Genomic DNA, 14,114 nt, shown 5'->3' with positions numbered 1-14,114 from the left:
CAGGGGTTGTTTCTTTTCAAATCACTAACAACTGCAAAATGAGTACACTTCATTGCCAACCTTTTCTGAAAGCAATGACCAGTTTCAGTATGCAGTTGATTATGAAAGAATTTGCTTTGTGGTAGTGACAGGGGTTGAGGCTGAAGCTTAAAAGGCTGATATTTAATCAGAAATTGAATCATTTCCTCTGATGTTAGCAGGGACGCTCTTAATGTCAGGCAAAATGGGCGCCTCCATCATAAGACTATGGGATCCTGCGAGCAGGGGGCGGATGTCAGTGTTTTTTTAAAAAATAAAATGAAAAGGGCAATATGTGTTTTCGAATTTAAAATTTTGTTAACTCCCCATTCTGTTTGTGGTCTTGTCCCAGAGGACAACTTAGAGAGTGGTTGATAGTTTTGCTTGAAATAGGGTGTTCAAGTTTGTAAAGGAATAAAACATGAAAGTACCAAGAACCTTTCTTATTTTTATTATTTATTTTTTGTAAGTTTTTTTTTCATAATACCCGTTGTATCGAATCCATTGAATCATCGGGAGGCAGGTCGAATTAACTTCTACCCTCTGGAGACATTTTGTTGTTAGGTCATCCATTCTTACAATTCCACCTCTATGATCTTACCCCGCCTCTCCTTTATCCTTCTCCTCACTCCACCGCAGTCACACACTCCATTGCCGCGGGTGATCAAGCTGTCTCCACCCTCGCCAACTTCCACCGAGGGTCTCGATGGCACAGACAGCAATTCCTCTGTCTACATTGCTTCCTCCTTGTCTTCTTCTTTCTCTTTCTCCTCTTCTTCCTCTTTCTACGCTACCTCCTCCTCTAGCACTAGTGACAAGGTCAGCTAATTGGAAACGAGTGGGAAGGGCTTGCTTGTCTGGAAACTTTTGGCTTTCTAAATTCTTTTTCCTTTTATTCGCTTGTTTGTCTCAACCCTGACACATAATTTGCCCTGTTTATTGCTACTCACCCCTATTTACTACCATTGACAATACATTCTTTCCCTTTTCCCCTTGTTTCCAGTGATTTTCCTTCCAAAAATAACATGCCTTTGAAAGTCCTTTGTAAAAACAAGCAACCACTGACCACTGTTACTGTTCAAAAAATAGAAGCATGGAGACCATCTGTGCCTTAGTTGTGTTCCCCCTTCCCTTTTAAGAGGCTGTGACGGGCTTTTGTTCCAGTCGAAGCCAAACCTGGAGAAAATAAACAAAAAACGTATACATTTCAAATAATTATATATAATATGTAGATATTGTACATTTTCCGAGAAAGAAGTCTTGTCGCCAAACTGGTTCTCTGTAAAAGCTCATGCGAATAACCTAAAAGTCATGTGTTCTTCAAGTGGTCTATCTCAAAATAAAAAGTGAAAGTACTACTTGCCTAACCTTGAGGACATTAAAGGTCAGTAAGCAATTCTAAAGCAATACACGTTTTGTAAAAATCTGCGAATATTTCCTCACCATCCGTTAGCTTTTGCTTCTGTGTGCACGCGGAAAAAAATCTGGGTTTTTTGGCGTTATCCTGGCTCTTTAATTCGAAAAGAAAAAACTGTCTGTGCAGTTTGTAAACATCACTCGTTGACACCTTAAGAGATGTGCTAGCGGTTGGAGCTGTAACTCCATACCCAAGGTCGTGGGTTCATGCCCCGGCCAGAACAGTAAAATCACAACAACAACAAAGGGAGAAACAAGCTTTCTCCAAAATCGCTTACTGCCCCTTTAATTCAGAGTTCGATCATTTGGATCAAAAGCTTGCTCTTCCTCTGGCAGATTGTGATAATCAAATTTGAAGTGCTTTTTCCTGTATGCAGTTGATTAATTAGGGCCCGAGCACCGAGGTGCGCGGACCTGGGGCATTGCATGCACCAGGGCCGCATGCACCGAGGTGCAAGGCCCTATTGTTTCCGTAAGGATTATTATTATTATTATTAGGGCCCGAGCACGGAGGTGCGCGGACCTGGGGCATTGCATGCACCAGGGCCGCATGCACTGAAGTGCAAGGCCCTATTGTTTCCGCAAGGATTATTATTAGGGCCCGAGCACCGAGGTGCGCGGACCTGGGGCATTGCATGCACCAGGGCCGCATGCACCAGAGGTGCAAGGCCCTATTGTTTCCGTAAGGATTATTATTATTATTATTATTATTATTATTATTCTTGTTCAGACGCGGTCGCTCATTTTGCACCCTGTTCCCATATGCGAAAACGGACGAAAATTGGCACACACGTTAAGAACTGCTCCCGCTACTCAGGCCCAGAGGCCCGGCACTGGGTGTGGCCCAGGGGCTCCACAGCGCCCCCTGGAAAAATCATCAGGTATAGGGAAAAAAATTTCGGTGTATCCTACATAAATGAAATTTGGGAGGCAGATACATCTTGTCGGGACTGACAAAAAACCTCTTGGCAAAATTTCCTATGACCAACAGGAAGTCGGCCATTTTGTGTCAAAATCCATATTTCACGTGCCATAATTTCATGAACTACTCCTACAAATTTCACATGAGCAACTTCAAATTTGTCGTGTGTCATCTAAAGACCCATGGGATGAAACGATATCAAAAGTTTGAGTGTACGTCAGAGCCCCCCGCTGTGACGGCGTGGCGAAAATGTGGCGAATTTCGATCCCTCGCCATGAAAACGGAAGTCGCTCGTAATCGAAGGTACATGCTCCGATCGGACCCAAACTTCTCAGGCATGATAACAATCTTGCCCTGAACAGTTTACCATGTCAATATTGGACATAGGTCATAGCGCCACCTACTGGCAACAGGAAGTATAATGTTTTTACACTTTTACGTCCTCTGTCTTATAGGTTGACCACATCAACGTCAAATTTGGTCAGCTAAGTTGTAAGAAGTTGCTGACGTGGTACTATGAAATTTGTGACCATGTGTCAAACGCTGTCGCCATGGTGACGCCTTGTTCGCCATAAAATACGAATACATATTTGAGGCACTTATGATGCTTTGTGTCTCACGAAACTTGGCAGACATGTTCAGAGTGGTACGTGGATATGTCCGATATGTGTCTTTTGTCCAATTGTGTCAAAATGGCTCCATAGCGCCCCCTACAACACTTAAAAGTCAATTATCCCACCTTTAAATTTGACGTAGAAGAACCAAATTCGGTGGGCTCATGTACCTCCCGACGAACTACCAAAAAGCCTCTTGGAGCAATTAGCTCCGCCCAACCGGAAGTCAGCCATTTTGATTTTACCTTGGCGTGGGCGGCGAACGGAAGGCGTCGTACTTTCGCGAACTCCTCCTAGGCGATTCATCGTATCCGTCTCAAACTTGGGTAACGCGTAGAGGAGGCCTTCCGGATCAAACGATATCAAAAGATTTAGTCCACATCGAAAGGCGTGGCCGCGGTGAAGCGTGATTCGCCACGAACAGGAAGTTGCTCCAAATCAAAGGTACATGGTCTAATCTAATCCAAACTTCTCAGGCATGATAACAGTCCCGCCATAAACACATCTACATGTCAATTTTGGACATAAGTCATAGCGCCACCTAATGGTAATAGGAAGTTTGAAATTCTTCTTTTACATCCTGTGCCTCGCAGGTTCAATGGAGAAACCTCAAATTTGGTCAGCGTAGTTGTGAGACGTGGCTGATATTGTACTGTGAAATTTTTGACCATGTGTCAAACGCTGTTGCCATGGTGACGCCCTGTTCGCCATCAAATACCGATACATGTTTGAGGCACTTATGATGCTTGGTTTCTCACGAAACATGGCAGACATGTTCAGAGTGGCAAGACAATATGTCCAATATGTGTCTTTTGTCCAATTGTGTCAAAATGGCTCCATAGCGCCCCCTACAATATTTCAAAGTCAATTCTAACGCCTTTAAATTTGACTTAGAAGAACCAAATTCGGTCGGCTTATGTACCTCCCAACGAACTACCAAAAAGCCTCTTGGAGCAATTAGCTCCGCCCAACCGGAAGTCCGCCTTTTTGATTTTAATAGGCAAACGATGGAAAACGATGGAAAAACAAAGGTGTCGTATTTTACCACCAGCTCCTCCTTGGTGGATAATCGAATCCACCTCAAACTTGGGCGACGCATAGATGAGACCTTCCCGATCAAACGGCGAATGGGGTTTTATTGTCCACATCGAAAGGCGCGGCCGCTGCGAAGCGCGATTCGCCATGAACAGGAAGTTGCTCCAAATCAAAGGTACATCGTCTAATCTGATCCAAACTTCTCAGGCATGATAACAGTCCCGCCCTAAACACATCTACATGTCAATATTGGACATAAGTCATAGCGCCACCTAATGGTGATAGGAAGTTTGAAATTCTTCTTTTACGTCCTCTGCCTCGCAGGTTCACTGGAGCAACCTCAAATTTGGTCAGCTTAGTTGCGAGACGTGGTTGATATTGTACTGTGAAATTTTTGACCATGTGTCAAACGCTGTTGCCATGGTGACGCCCTGTTCGCCATCAAATACGGATACATGTTTGAGGCACTTGAGTTGATTTGTGTCTCACGAAACTTGGCAGGCATGTTCAGAGTGGCAAGTCAATATGTCCAATATGTGTCTTTTGTCCAATTGTGTAAAAATGGCTCCATAGCGCCCCCTACAACATTTCAAAGTCACGGCCCCCGCCTTTAAATTTGACGTAGATGAACGAAATTCGGTCGGCTAGTGTATCATCCACCGACCTACAAAAAAGCCTCTTGGAGCCATTAGCTCCGCCCAACCGGAAGTCAGCCATTTTAGATTTTATATGACTTAACATGGAAAATCAAAGGTGTCGTACTTTTACCACCTCCTCCTTGGCCGTTAATCGAAACCACCTCAAACTTGGGCGAAGCGTAGATGAGATCTTCCCGATCAAACGACCTATCGGGTTTTATAGTCTACGACGAAAGGTGCGGGCGCAGCGGAGCGCGATTCGCCATGAAACGTGAGCTATTTTTTCACTGTGTCGGGGATGCTTCTACAGGCACGAAACACAGCACACATATTACAAACGAGGACAGGTTCGATCGGACATGAGTTTTGAGTTCGGCCGTTGCAAAGCAGCTCCTTAGCGCTCCTTACAATACAAAAAAACCAAGCCACCCGAGCGTATGAAATGTCACCAGCGAACGTATCTACAGGCCGAAGTCTGTCGGCGCCACGAACTGAACCCACCAGGAAGACAGCATTTTCAAAGTGAGGACACGGGGAAGAGAAATCCGCGCGTCCCGACCGGCCGTCGCGAGACTCGGCGGACGCGTCGAGAGCGGCTGCCGGCTCGTCCCCGACGGCGAGAGTGCGAGGGCCCGATCATCGCTGCTCGCAGCTTTAATTATTATTATTATTATTATTATTATTCTTATTTTTCAGCATCGTTCGCTCACTTTTCAGGCACTTCCCATATGCGAAAACGAAGGAAATTTGGCACACACGTCAGAAATTGCTCCCGCTACTCAGACCCAGAGGCCTGGCACTGGGTGTGGCCATGGGGCTCCATAGCGCCCCCTTATGTAAGGGAGTCTTTTCGGGTGCAAATAGTGACAGCTCTGAATCGAAGGTGCTTGGTCTGATCTGTACGAAACTTTTTGGGTATGATAAGACGACCGCCCTCAACACATCTCCATCTTAATATTGGCCATAAGTCATAGCGCCACCTACTGGCAATTTAACGTGACAAATCCTACTTTTATTTCCTCTGCCTCGCAGATTCACCCGATCAACCTCAAACTTGCTCAGTACACTTATACATATTTGACAATGTCATATAAAAAAATCGGTGACGTTTCGTCGGAAGCCGTCCGCGCGGCTATTGAAAAACTACGAGCTAACGGCTAACAAAATTGGAATCATCATAACTCAACCATATTTGGACAAATCTTTACCAGATTCCTCATGAATGATAACTGTCCCACCCTGAACAGATTCCCATGTCAATATTGGACATAAGTCATAGCGCCACCTACTGGTAACAGGAAGTATGAAATTCTTCTTTTACATCCTGTGCCTTTCAGGATCATTGGATCCACTTCATATTTGGTCAGCTTAGGTGTGACACATGGCTGATGTTATACTGTGAAAATTTTTGAAACGACTCAAACGCTGTTGCCATGGTGACGCGTTGTTCGCCATAAAATCCGTTACATATTTGAGGCACTTATGATGCTTTGTTTCTCACGAAACTTGGCAGACATGTTCAGAGTGGCAAGGCGATATGTCCGATATGTGTCTTTTGTCCAATTGTGTCAAAATGGCTCCATAGCGCCCCCTACAAAACTTAAAAGTCAATTATCCCACCTTTAAATTTGACGTAGAAGAACCAAATTCGGTGGGCTAATGTACCTCCCGACGACCTACGAAAAAGCCTCTTGGAGCAATTAGCTCCGCCCAACCGGAAGTCCGCCATTTTGATTTTACCTTGGCGTAAGGGGCGAACGGAAGGCCTCGTACTTTCGCGAACTCCTCCTAGGCGGTTCATGGGATCCGCCTCAAACTTGGGCAACGCGTAGAGGAGGCCTTCCGGATCAAACGATATCAAAAGATTTTGTCTAAATCGAAAGGCGTGGCCGTGGTGAAGCGCGATTCGCCATGAACAGGAAGTTGCTTCAAATCAAAGGTACATGGTCTTATCTGATCCAAACTTCTCAGGCATGATAACAGTCCCACCCTCAACACATCTACATGTCATAATTGAACACAAGTCATAGCGCCACCTAATGGTGATAGGAAGTTTGAAATTCTTCTTTTATGTCCTCTGCCTCGCAGGTTCACTGGAGCAACCTCAAATTTGGTCAGCTTAGTTGTGAGACATGGCTGATATGATACTTTGAAAATGTTGACCATGTGTCAAACGCTGTTGCCATGGTGACGCCCTGTTCGCCATCAAATACGTTACATATTTGAGGCACTTATGATAATTTGTTTGTCACGAAACTTGGCAGACATGTTCAGAGTGGCAAGACAATATGTCCGATATGTGTCTTTTGTCCAATTGTGTCAAAATGGCTCCATAGCGCCCCCTACAAAACTTAAAAGTCAATTATCGCACCTTTAAATTTGACGTAGAAGAACTAAATTCGGTCGGCTCATGTACCTCTCGACGACCTACCAAAAAGCCTCTTGGAGCAATTAGCTCCGCCCAACCGGAAGTCAGCCATTTCGGATTTTACCTTGGTGTAAGCAGTGAACGGAAGGTGACGTACTTTGACGAACTCCTCCTAGGCGGTTATTCGGATCCGCCTCAAACTTGGGCAACGCGTAGAGGAGGCCTTCCGGATCAAACGATATCAAAAGATTTACTCCACATCGAAAGGCGTGGCCGCGGTGAGGCGTGATTCACCATGAACAGGAAGTTGCTCCAAATCAAAGCTACATGGTCTAATCTGATCCAAACTTCTCAGGCGTGATAACAGTCCCACCCTAAACACATCTACATGTCAATATTGGACATAAGTCATAGCGCCACCTAATGGTGATAGGAAGTTTGAAATTCTTCTTTTACGTCCTCTGCCTCGCAGGTTCACTGGAGAAACCTCAAATTTGGTCAGCTTAGTTGTGAGACATGGCTGATATTGTACTGTGAAATTTTTGACCATATGTCAAACGCTGTTGCCATGGTGACGCCCTGTTCGCCATCAAATACGTTACATATTTGAGGCACTTATGATGCTTTGTTTCTCATGAAACTTGGCAGACATGTTCAGAGTGGCAAGACAATATGTCTGATATGTGTCTTTTGTCCAACTGTGTCAAAATGGCTCCATAGCGCCCCCTACAACATTTCAAAGTCAATTCTAACGCCTTTAAATTTGACTTAGAAGAACCAAATTCGGTCGGCTCATGTACCTCCCGACGACCTACCAAAAAGCCTCTTGGAGCAATTAGCTCCGCCCAACCGGAAGTCAGCCATTTTGGATTTTACCTTGGGGTAGGCAGTGAACGAAAGGCGACGCACTTTGACGAACTCCTCCTACGGGACACGGGTAAGGGAATTTTCCACTTCGTGGCTGAGAATGAATGGGCATTTTCCTGCCATTGGTCAAAGGTCGTCACAATGGACTTGCGTCCCTGTTAGGGTGTCATATGGCTGTGACTAAGATCACGAATTGGACGCAAAGTGTGCTGAAGCCACTGCGCCTGTCGGTGGCGCTATCACTCCTTTCTGGGCTGGGGGGGGGGGGCCCCGGGTATTGCCGTTGGACACAGGGGCCCCTACCACTTCCCTAACTCGTACACCTGTCCAACTGATGGACCTTTTTGTCCACTTCATTCACTTTGTAAATTTTTGGGTGTCCGCTTCGTGGTACATTTGTCGACATTGCAGAACTTGTCATGGTAGTACAGTACGGTACAGTAAATATGTCCAATCGGTGGAATATTTGTCCACTCTGGGTAAATGGCCCCCTTTTGCCCAAAACTCGCTTGCCGACTCTGGGGCGGGGTACCAGGGGCCCCCGGGGCCCCCGGGGGCCAAAAGTCCAATTAGCCCAGAACTCACTTGCCGACATCGGGGGGGAGAGGCCTGAGGGGGGCCCGGGAGTACCAGGGGCCCCCGGGGGCCAAAAGTCCAATTAGCCCAGAACTCACTTGCCGACATCGGGGGGAGAGGCCTGAGGGGGGCCCGGGAGTACCAGGGGCCCCCGGGGGCCAAAAGTCCAATTAGCCCAGGACTCACTTGCCGACATCGGGGGGAGAGGCCTGAGGGGGGCCCGGGAGTACCAGGGGCCCCCGGGGGCCAAAAGTCCAATTATCCCAGAACTCACTTGCCGACACCGGGGGCTTTGGCACAAGGGGCCCCCGGGGGCCCCCGGGGTAGGTTGCACTTCCACCGAGTGGACATGTTCCCCCCACTGAGGAGGACTGTGCTGGCCGGGTGGAAGAGACCACCTTGCCTTTGTCCAGTTGGAATACCCTGACCTCAGCTCTAAGGTATTTTGAAGTGTACGTACACTTCGCCGCCTATTTTTAGGACCCCCGGGGAGCCGGGCAAGGGGGGGTTGGGGACGTCCACTCCGCGACATGGGCCGCTTCTTGCCACTGGACGGTTTCCGGAGCCCGCTTCCCTATGGTGGGGAAGAGAAATCGTCGCGTCCCGACCGGCCGTCGCGAGACCCGGCGGACGCGTGGAGAGCGGCTGCCGGCGCGTCCCCGACGGCAAGAGTGCGAGGGCCCGATCATCGCTGCTCGCAGCTTTAATTCTTATTATTCTTATTCAGCATCGTTCACTCATTTTACACCCTGTTCCCATATACGCAAATACGTGAAAATTGGCACACACGTTAAGAACTGCTCCCGCTACTCAGGCCCAGAGGCCCGGCGCTGGGTGTGGCCCAGGGCCTCCACAGCGCCCCCTGGAAAAATCAGCAGGTATAGGAAAAAAAAATTTGGCATATCCTACATAAATGACATTTGGGAGGCAGATACATCTTGTCGGTACTGACAAAAAACCTCTTGGCAAAATTTCCTATGACCAACAGGAAGTTGGCCATTTTGTGTCAAAATCCATATTTCACGTGCCATATTTTAATGAACTACTCCTACAAATTTCACATGAGCAACTTCAAATTTATCGTGTGTCATCTAAAGACCCTTGGGATGAAACGATATCAAAAGTTTGAGTGTACGTCAGAGCCCCCCGCTGTGACGGCGTGGCGAAAATGTGGCGAATTTCGATCCCTCGCCATGAAAACAGAAGTCGCTCGTAATCGAAGGTACATGCTCCGAGCGGACCCAAACTTCTCAGGCAAGATAACAATCTCGCACTGAACAGATTGCCATGTCAATATTGGACATAGGTCATAGCGCCACCTACTGGCAACAGGAAGTAACATGTGTGTACACTTTTACGCCCTCTGTCTTATAGGTTGACCACATCATCATCAAATTTGGTCAGCTAAGTTGTAAGAAGTTGCTAACGTGGTACTATGAAATTTGTGACCATATGTCAAACGCTGTCGCCATGGTGACGCCTTGTTCGCCATAAAATACGAATACATATTTGAGGCACTTATGATGCTTTGTGTCTCACGAAACTTGGCAGACATGTTCAGAGTGGTAAGTGGATATGTCCGATATGTGTCTTTTGTCCAATTGTGTCAAAATGGCTCCATAGCGCCCCCTACAACACTTAAAAGTCAATTATCCCACCTTTAAATTTGACGTAGAAGAACCAAATTCGGTGGGCTCATGTACCTCCCGACGAACTACCAAAAAGCCTCTTGGAGCAATTAGCTCCGCCCAACCGGAAGTCCGCCATTTTGATTTTACCTTGGCGTGGGCGGCGAATGGAAGGCGTCGTACTTTCGCGAACTCCTCCTAGGTGGTTCAACGGATCCCCCTCAAACTTGGGCAATGCGTAGAGGAGGCCTTCCGGATCAAACGATATCAAAAGATTTAGTCCACATCGAAAGGCGTGGCCGCAGTGAAGCGTGATTCGCCATGAACAGGAAGTTGTTCCAAATCAAAGGTACATGGTCTAATCTGATCCAAACTTCTCAGGCATGATAACAGTGCCACCCTAAACACATCTACATGTCAATATTGGACATAAGTCATAGCGCCACCTAATGGTGATAGGAAGTTTAAAATTCTTCTTTTACGTCCTGTGCCTCGCAGGTTCAATGGAGAAACCTCAAATTTGGTCAGCGTAGTTGTGAGACGTGGCTGATATTGTACTGTGAAATTTTTGACCATGTGTCAAACGCTGTTGCCATGGTGACGCCCTGTTCGCCATCAAATACGGATACATATTTGAGGCACTTATGATGCTTTGTGTCTCACGAAACTTGGCAGACATGTTCAGAGTGGTAAGTGGATATGTCCGATATGTGTCTTTTGTCCAATTGTGTCAAAATGGCTCCATAGCGCCCCCTACAACATTTCAAAGTCATGGCCCCCGCCTTTAAATTTGACGTAGATGAACGAAATTCGGTCGGCTAATGTATCTTCCTCTGACCTACAAAAAAGCCTCTTGGAGCCATTAGCTCCGCCCAACCGGAAGTCAGCCATTTTAGATTTTATATGACTAAACATGGAAAATCAAAGGTGTCGTACTTTTACCACCTCCTCCTTGGCCGTTAATCGAAACCACCTCAAACTTGGGTGAAGCGTAGATGAGATATTCCCGATCAAACGACCTATTGGGTTTTATAGTCTACGACGAAAGGTGCGGGCGCAGTGGAGCGCGATTTGCCACGAAACGTGAGGTGTTTTTTCACTGTGTCGGGGATGCTTCTACAGGCACGAAACACAGCACACATATTACAAACATGGACAGGTTCGATCGGACATGAGTTTTGAGTTCGGCCGTTGCAAAGCAGCTCCTTAGCGCTCCTTACAATACAAAAAAACCAAGCCACCCGCGCGTATGAAATGTCACCAGCGAACGTCTCTACAGGCCGAAGTCTGTCGGTGCCACGAACTGAACCCACCAGGAAGACAGCATTTTCAAAGTGAGGACACGGGGAAGAGAAATCGGCGCGTCCCGACCGGCCGTCGCGAGACTCGGCGGACGCGTCGAGAGCGGCTGCCGGCGCGTCCCCGACGGCGAGAGTGCGAGGGCCCGATCATCGCTGCTTGCAGCTTTAATGTAAATTGTGTTGGACCAAAGCATGATTCAGTCGAGTTTTATCAGGGGAACACTTGTTTGACATGCAATTCTCGTCATTTGGTGTGCCCTGCCTGTCTTCCACCCCGCAAATCTTACCCATTGACTCGAAACTCTCTAGGTGTCCCTTGCATGCGGTTGCATTTCAAACAAAGGCAGATAGTCGCACTTGTGAATTTGCTCAGCAGAGTTTAGTTCCCTTCTGGAGATACTTGTTTTGTGTCTGTGCACAAGGTGCTGGACGGCAGTGAGAGCCAGTACTCGGGGATGCAGATCGGAACACTTCAGGATGAAGAGGACGAAGGAACAGCACAATCCTCCCAAGAAGAACCAACAGAACCATTCTTGCAGTCAGCACTGGGTAGGTTTGAGTAGAAAGACACACCCACGTGTGCAAACGTGCACACTGACAGGCTCTGGTGACTGATATTAAACCTTGATCATGGCTATTCCTTCTGTTCGTGTCCAGCTCTTAGCAAGCCTCATCTCTTTGAAGGCCGAGGTCACAACCGGCAGGGTTCAGACAGCAGTGTGGACCGCCTCATACCAAAGGATGAACCCGCTGAACCTGAACCTGACAACAAGGTAGAGACACCCTGCCAGTGTTTCACAGTGGAAGTGAAGGTAATGGAAGCAAAACGGCATAATTTCCTGTGTTTTGATTATAAATCTCTTCTGCTTGCCTCTTAGCAATCCCGGATAAAGGGTCCGATCGGACATTACACAGCTCAGGGGAAGGAGCCACTGGTGCACTGTGTACGGCTTCTTGCTGCCTCCTTCCTGCTGACAGGACAAAAGAATGGTGAGTGGTTATATGTGAGTGACGCTGGTCCAATGTTTTTAGTTGATTTGCATAATCTACAGTAATTCCACTTCATTAGTAAGTTTTGTATATTTGAGATGTTCTTGTAAATGGTAAATGACTGGACTGCATTTATATAACACTAGTCTTATATCGGCCCATTCACACACATTTATACAACACTTCTACACACAGCGCTTTTTCTATCATACTTCATTCTAGGGGTGGGAAAAATAATCGATTCTGAAATGCATCGCGATTCTTTTTTGAACAATTGTTTTGATGCAGAAAAATTCATAATCGGAATTTTACAACTCAATTTTCAACATTAAGACATTACTTAACATCACCGCTTCAGACTGTATAATTAACACAGCGTCCGCTACGTTCCTTACGGCTGAACGTCACAGGCGCGCGTCGTGAGCTACATGTGAGCAAAGCTAAACAAGAGTAACCAACCGGAATGATACGACCGACAGCCACTGCATGAAGCGTATGGAAGCGCGGCGTCTTTTTTCCTCTGAGTTCCAAGTTGGCAATGAGATACGCAAGCATTCCGGGCAGCAGTGTCTCTGCAGAAAGAGTCTTTCTACTCCGCAGCAGAGCACGTAGCCTCCGCCTGCTCTTAACGTTCAGCTTCCACCAGCTAAGCCCCTTTGCTATGTAGGCTACAGCTAAATGTAGGTTTGTGTTGTTGTCTCAGGGATTCTATGATCATTGCCCATAACAGGAGGATTTTGTTGGAAGAGAAGTGTTTATTTATTTGTGGATAAGAGCAGCTTTTCATATTTTCAAGTTAAGAACATGTTGAAGTCTATTTTTGCTGGGAAATATATTGGCATATACACTCGCCGGCCACTTAATTAGGTACACCTGTTCAATTGCTTGTTAACACAAATAGCCAATCAGGCAATCACATGGCTGCAATTCAATGCATTTAGGCATGTAGAGGTGGTCAAGACAACTTGCTGAAGTTCTAACAGAGCATCAGAATGGGGAAGAAAGGGGATTTAAGTGACTTTGAACATGGTACGGTTGTTGGTGCCAGACGGGCTGGTCTGAGTATTTCAGAAACTGTTGATCTACTGGGATTTTCACGCAGAACCATCTCTAGGGTAGACAGAGAATGGTTCGAAAAAGAGAAAATATCCAGTGGGCAGCAGTTGTGTGGACGAAAATGCCCTGTTGATGTGAGAGGTCAGAGGAGAATGGGCAGACTGGTTCGAGATGATAGAAAGGCAACAGTAACTCAAATAACCACTCGTTACAACCAAGGAATGCAGAATACCATCTCTGAACGCACAACACGTCGAACCTTGAAGAAGATGGGCTACAGTAGCAGAAGACCACACCAGGTGCCACTCCTGTCAGCTAAGAATAGGAAACTGAGACTACAGTTCGCACAGGCTCACCAAAATTGGACAATAGAAGATTGGAAAAACGTTGCCTGGTCTGACGAGTCTCGATTTCAGCTGCGACATTCGGATGGCACGGTCAGAATTTGGCGTAAACAACATGAAAGCATGGATCCATCCTGCCTTGTATCAAGGGTCCAGGCTGGTGGTGGTTGTGGTGTAATGGTGTGGAGGATATTTTCTTGGCACACTTTGGGCCCCTTAGTACAAATTAAGCATTGTTTAAATGCAACAGCCTACCTGAGTATTGTTGCTGACCATGTCCATCCCTTTATGACCATAGTGTACCGATCTTCTGACGGCTACTTCCAGCAGGATAATGCACC

The 14,114-nt window shown here is 46.7% G+C and overlaps 1 protein-coding gene and 1 long non-coding RNA gene across 13 annotated transcripts in view; one reads left to right on the top strand and one right to left on the bottom strand.

The window, feature by feature from the left end:
- The window catches only part of htt (huntingtin), a 54,946-nt gene that overhangs the window by 14,214 nt on the left and 26,618 nt on the right, over positions 1-14,114 (top strand). For all 12 annotated transcript variants that reach the window (XM_047333779.1, XM_047333776.1, XM_047333775.1 and 9 more), the window contains 3 exons: positions 11,806-11,932; positions 12,041-12,156; positions 12,262-12,373. In XM_047333779.1, the coding sequence (XP_047189735.1) occupies positions 11,806-11,932; positions 12,041-12,156; positions 12,262-12,373 (355 nt within the window). The remainder of the gene's footprint in view (positions 1-11,805; positions 11,933-12,040; positions 12,157-12,261; positions 12,374-14,114) is intronic.
- Positions 458-12,556, bottom strand: LOC118312249. Its single transcript, XR_004794175.2, has 2 exons — positions 11,671-12,556; positions 458-1,194 (listed from the first exon to the last, which is right to left on the bottom strand). It is a non-coding gene; the product is annotated as an uncharacterized LOC118312249 (long non-coding RNA).

This window comes from Scophthalmus maximus, chromosome 8 (genome assembly GCF_022379125.1).
Source record: "Scophthalmus maximus strain ysfricsl-2021 chromosome 8, ASM2237912v1, whole genome shotgun sequence".
Classification (NCBI taxonomy): domain Eukaryota; kingdom Metazoa; phylum Chordata; class Actinopteri; order Pleuronectiformes; family Scophthalmidae; genus Scophthalmus; species Scophthalmus maximus.
Note: the sequence above shows the minus strand (reverse complement) of the source record. Positions and strands in the feature narration are given on the sequence as shown.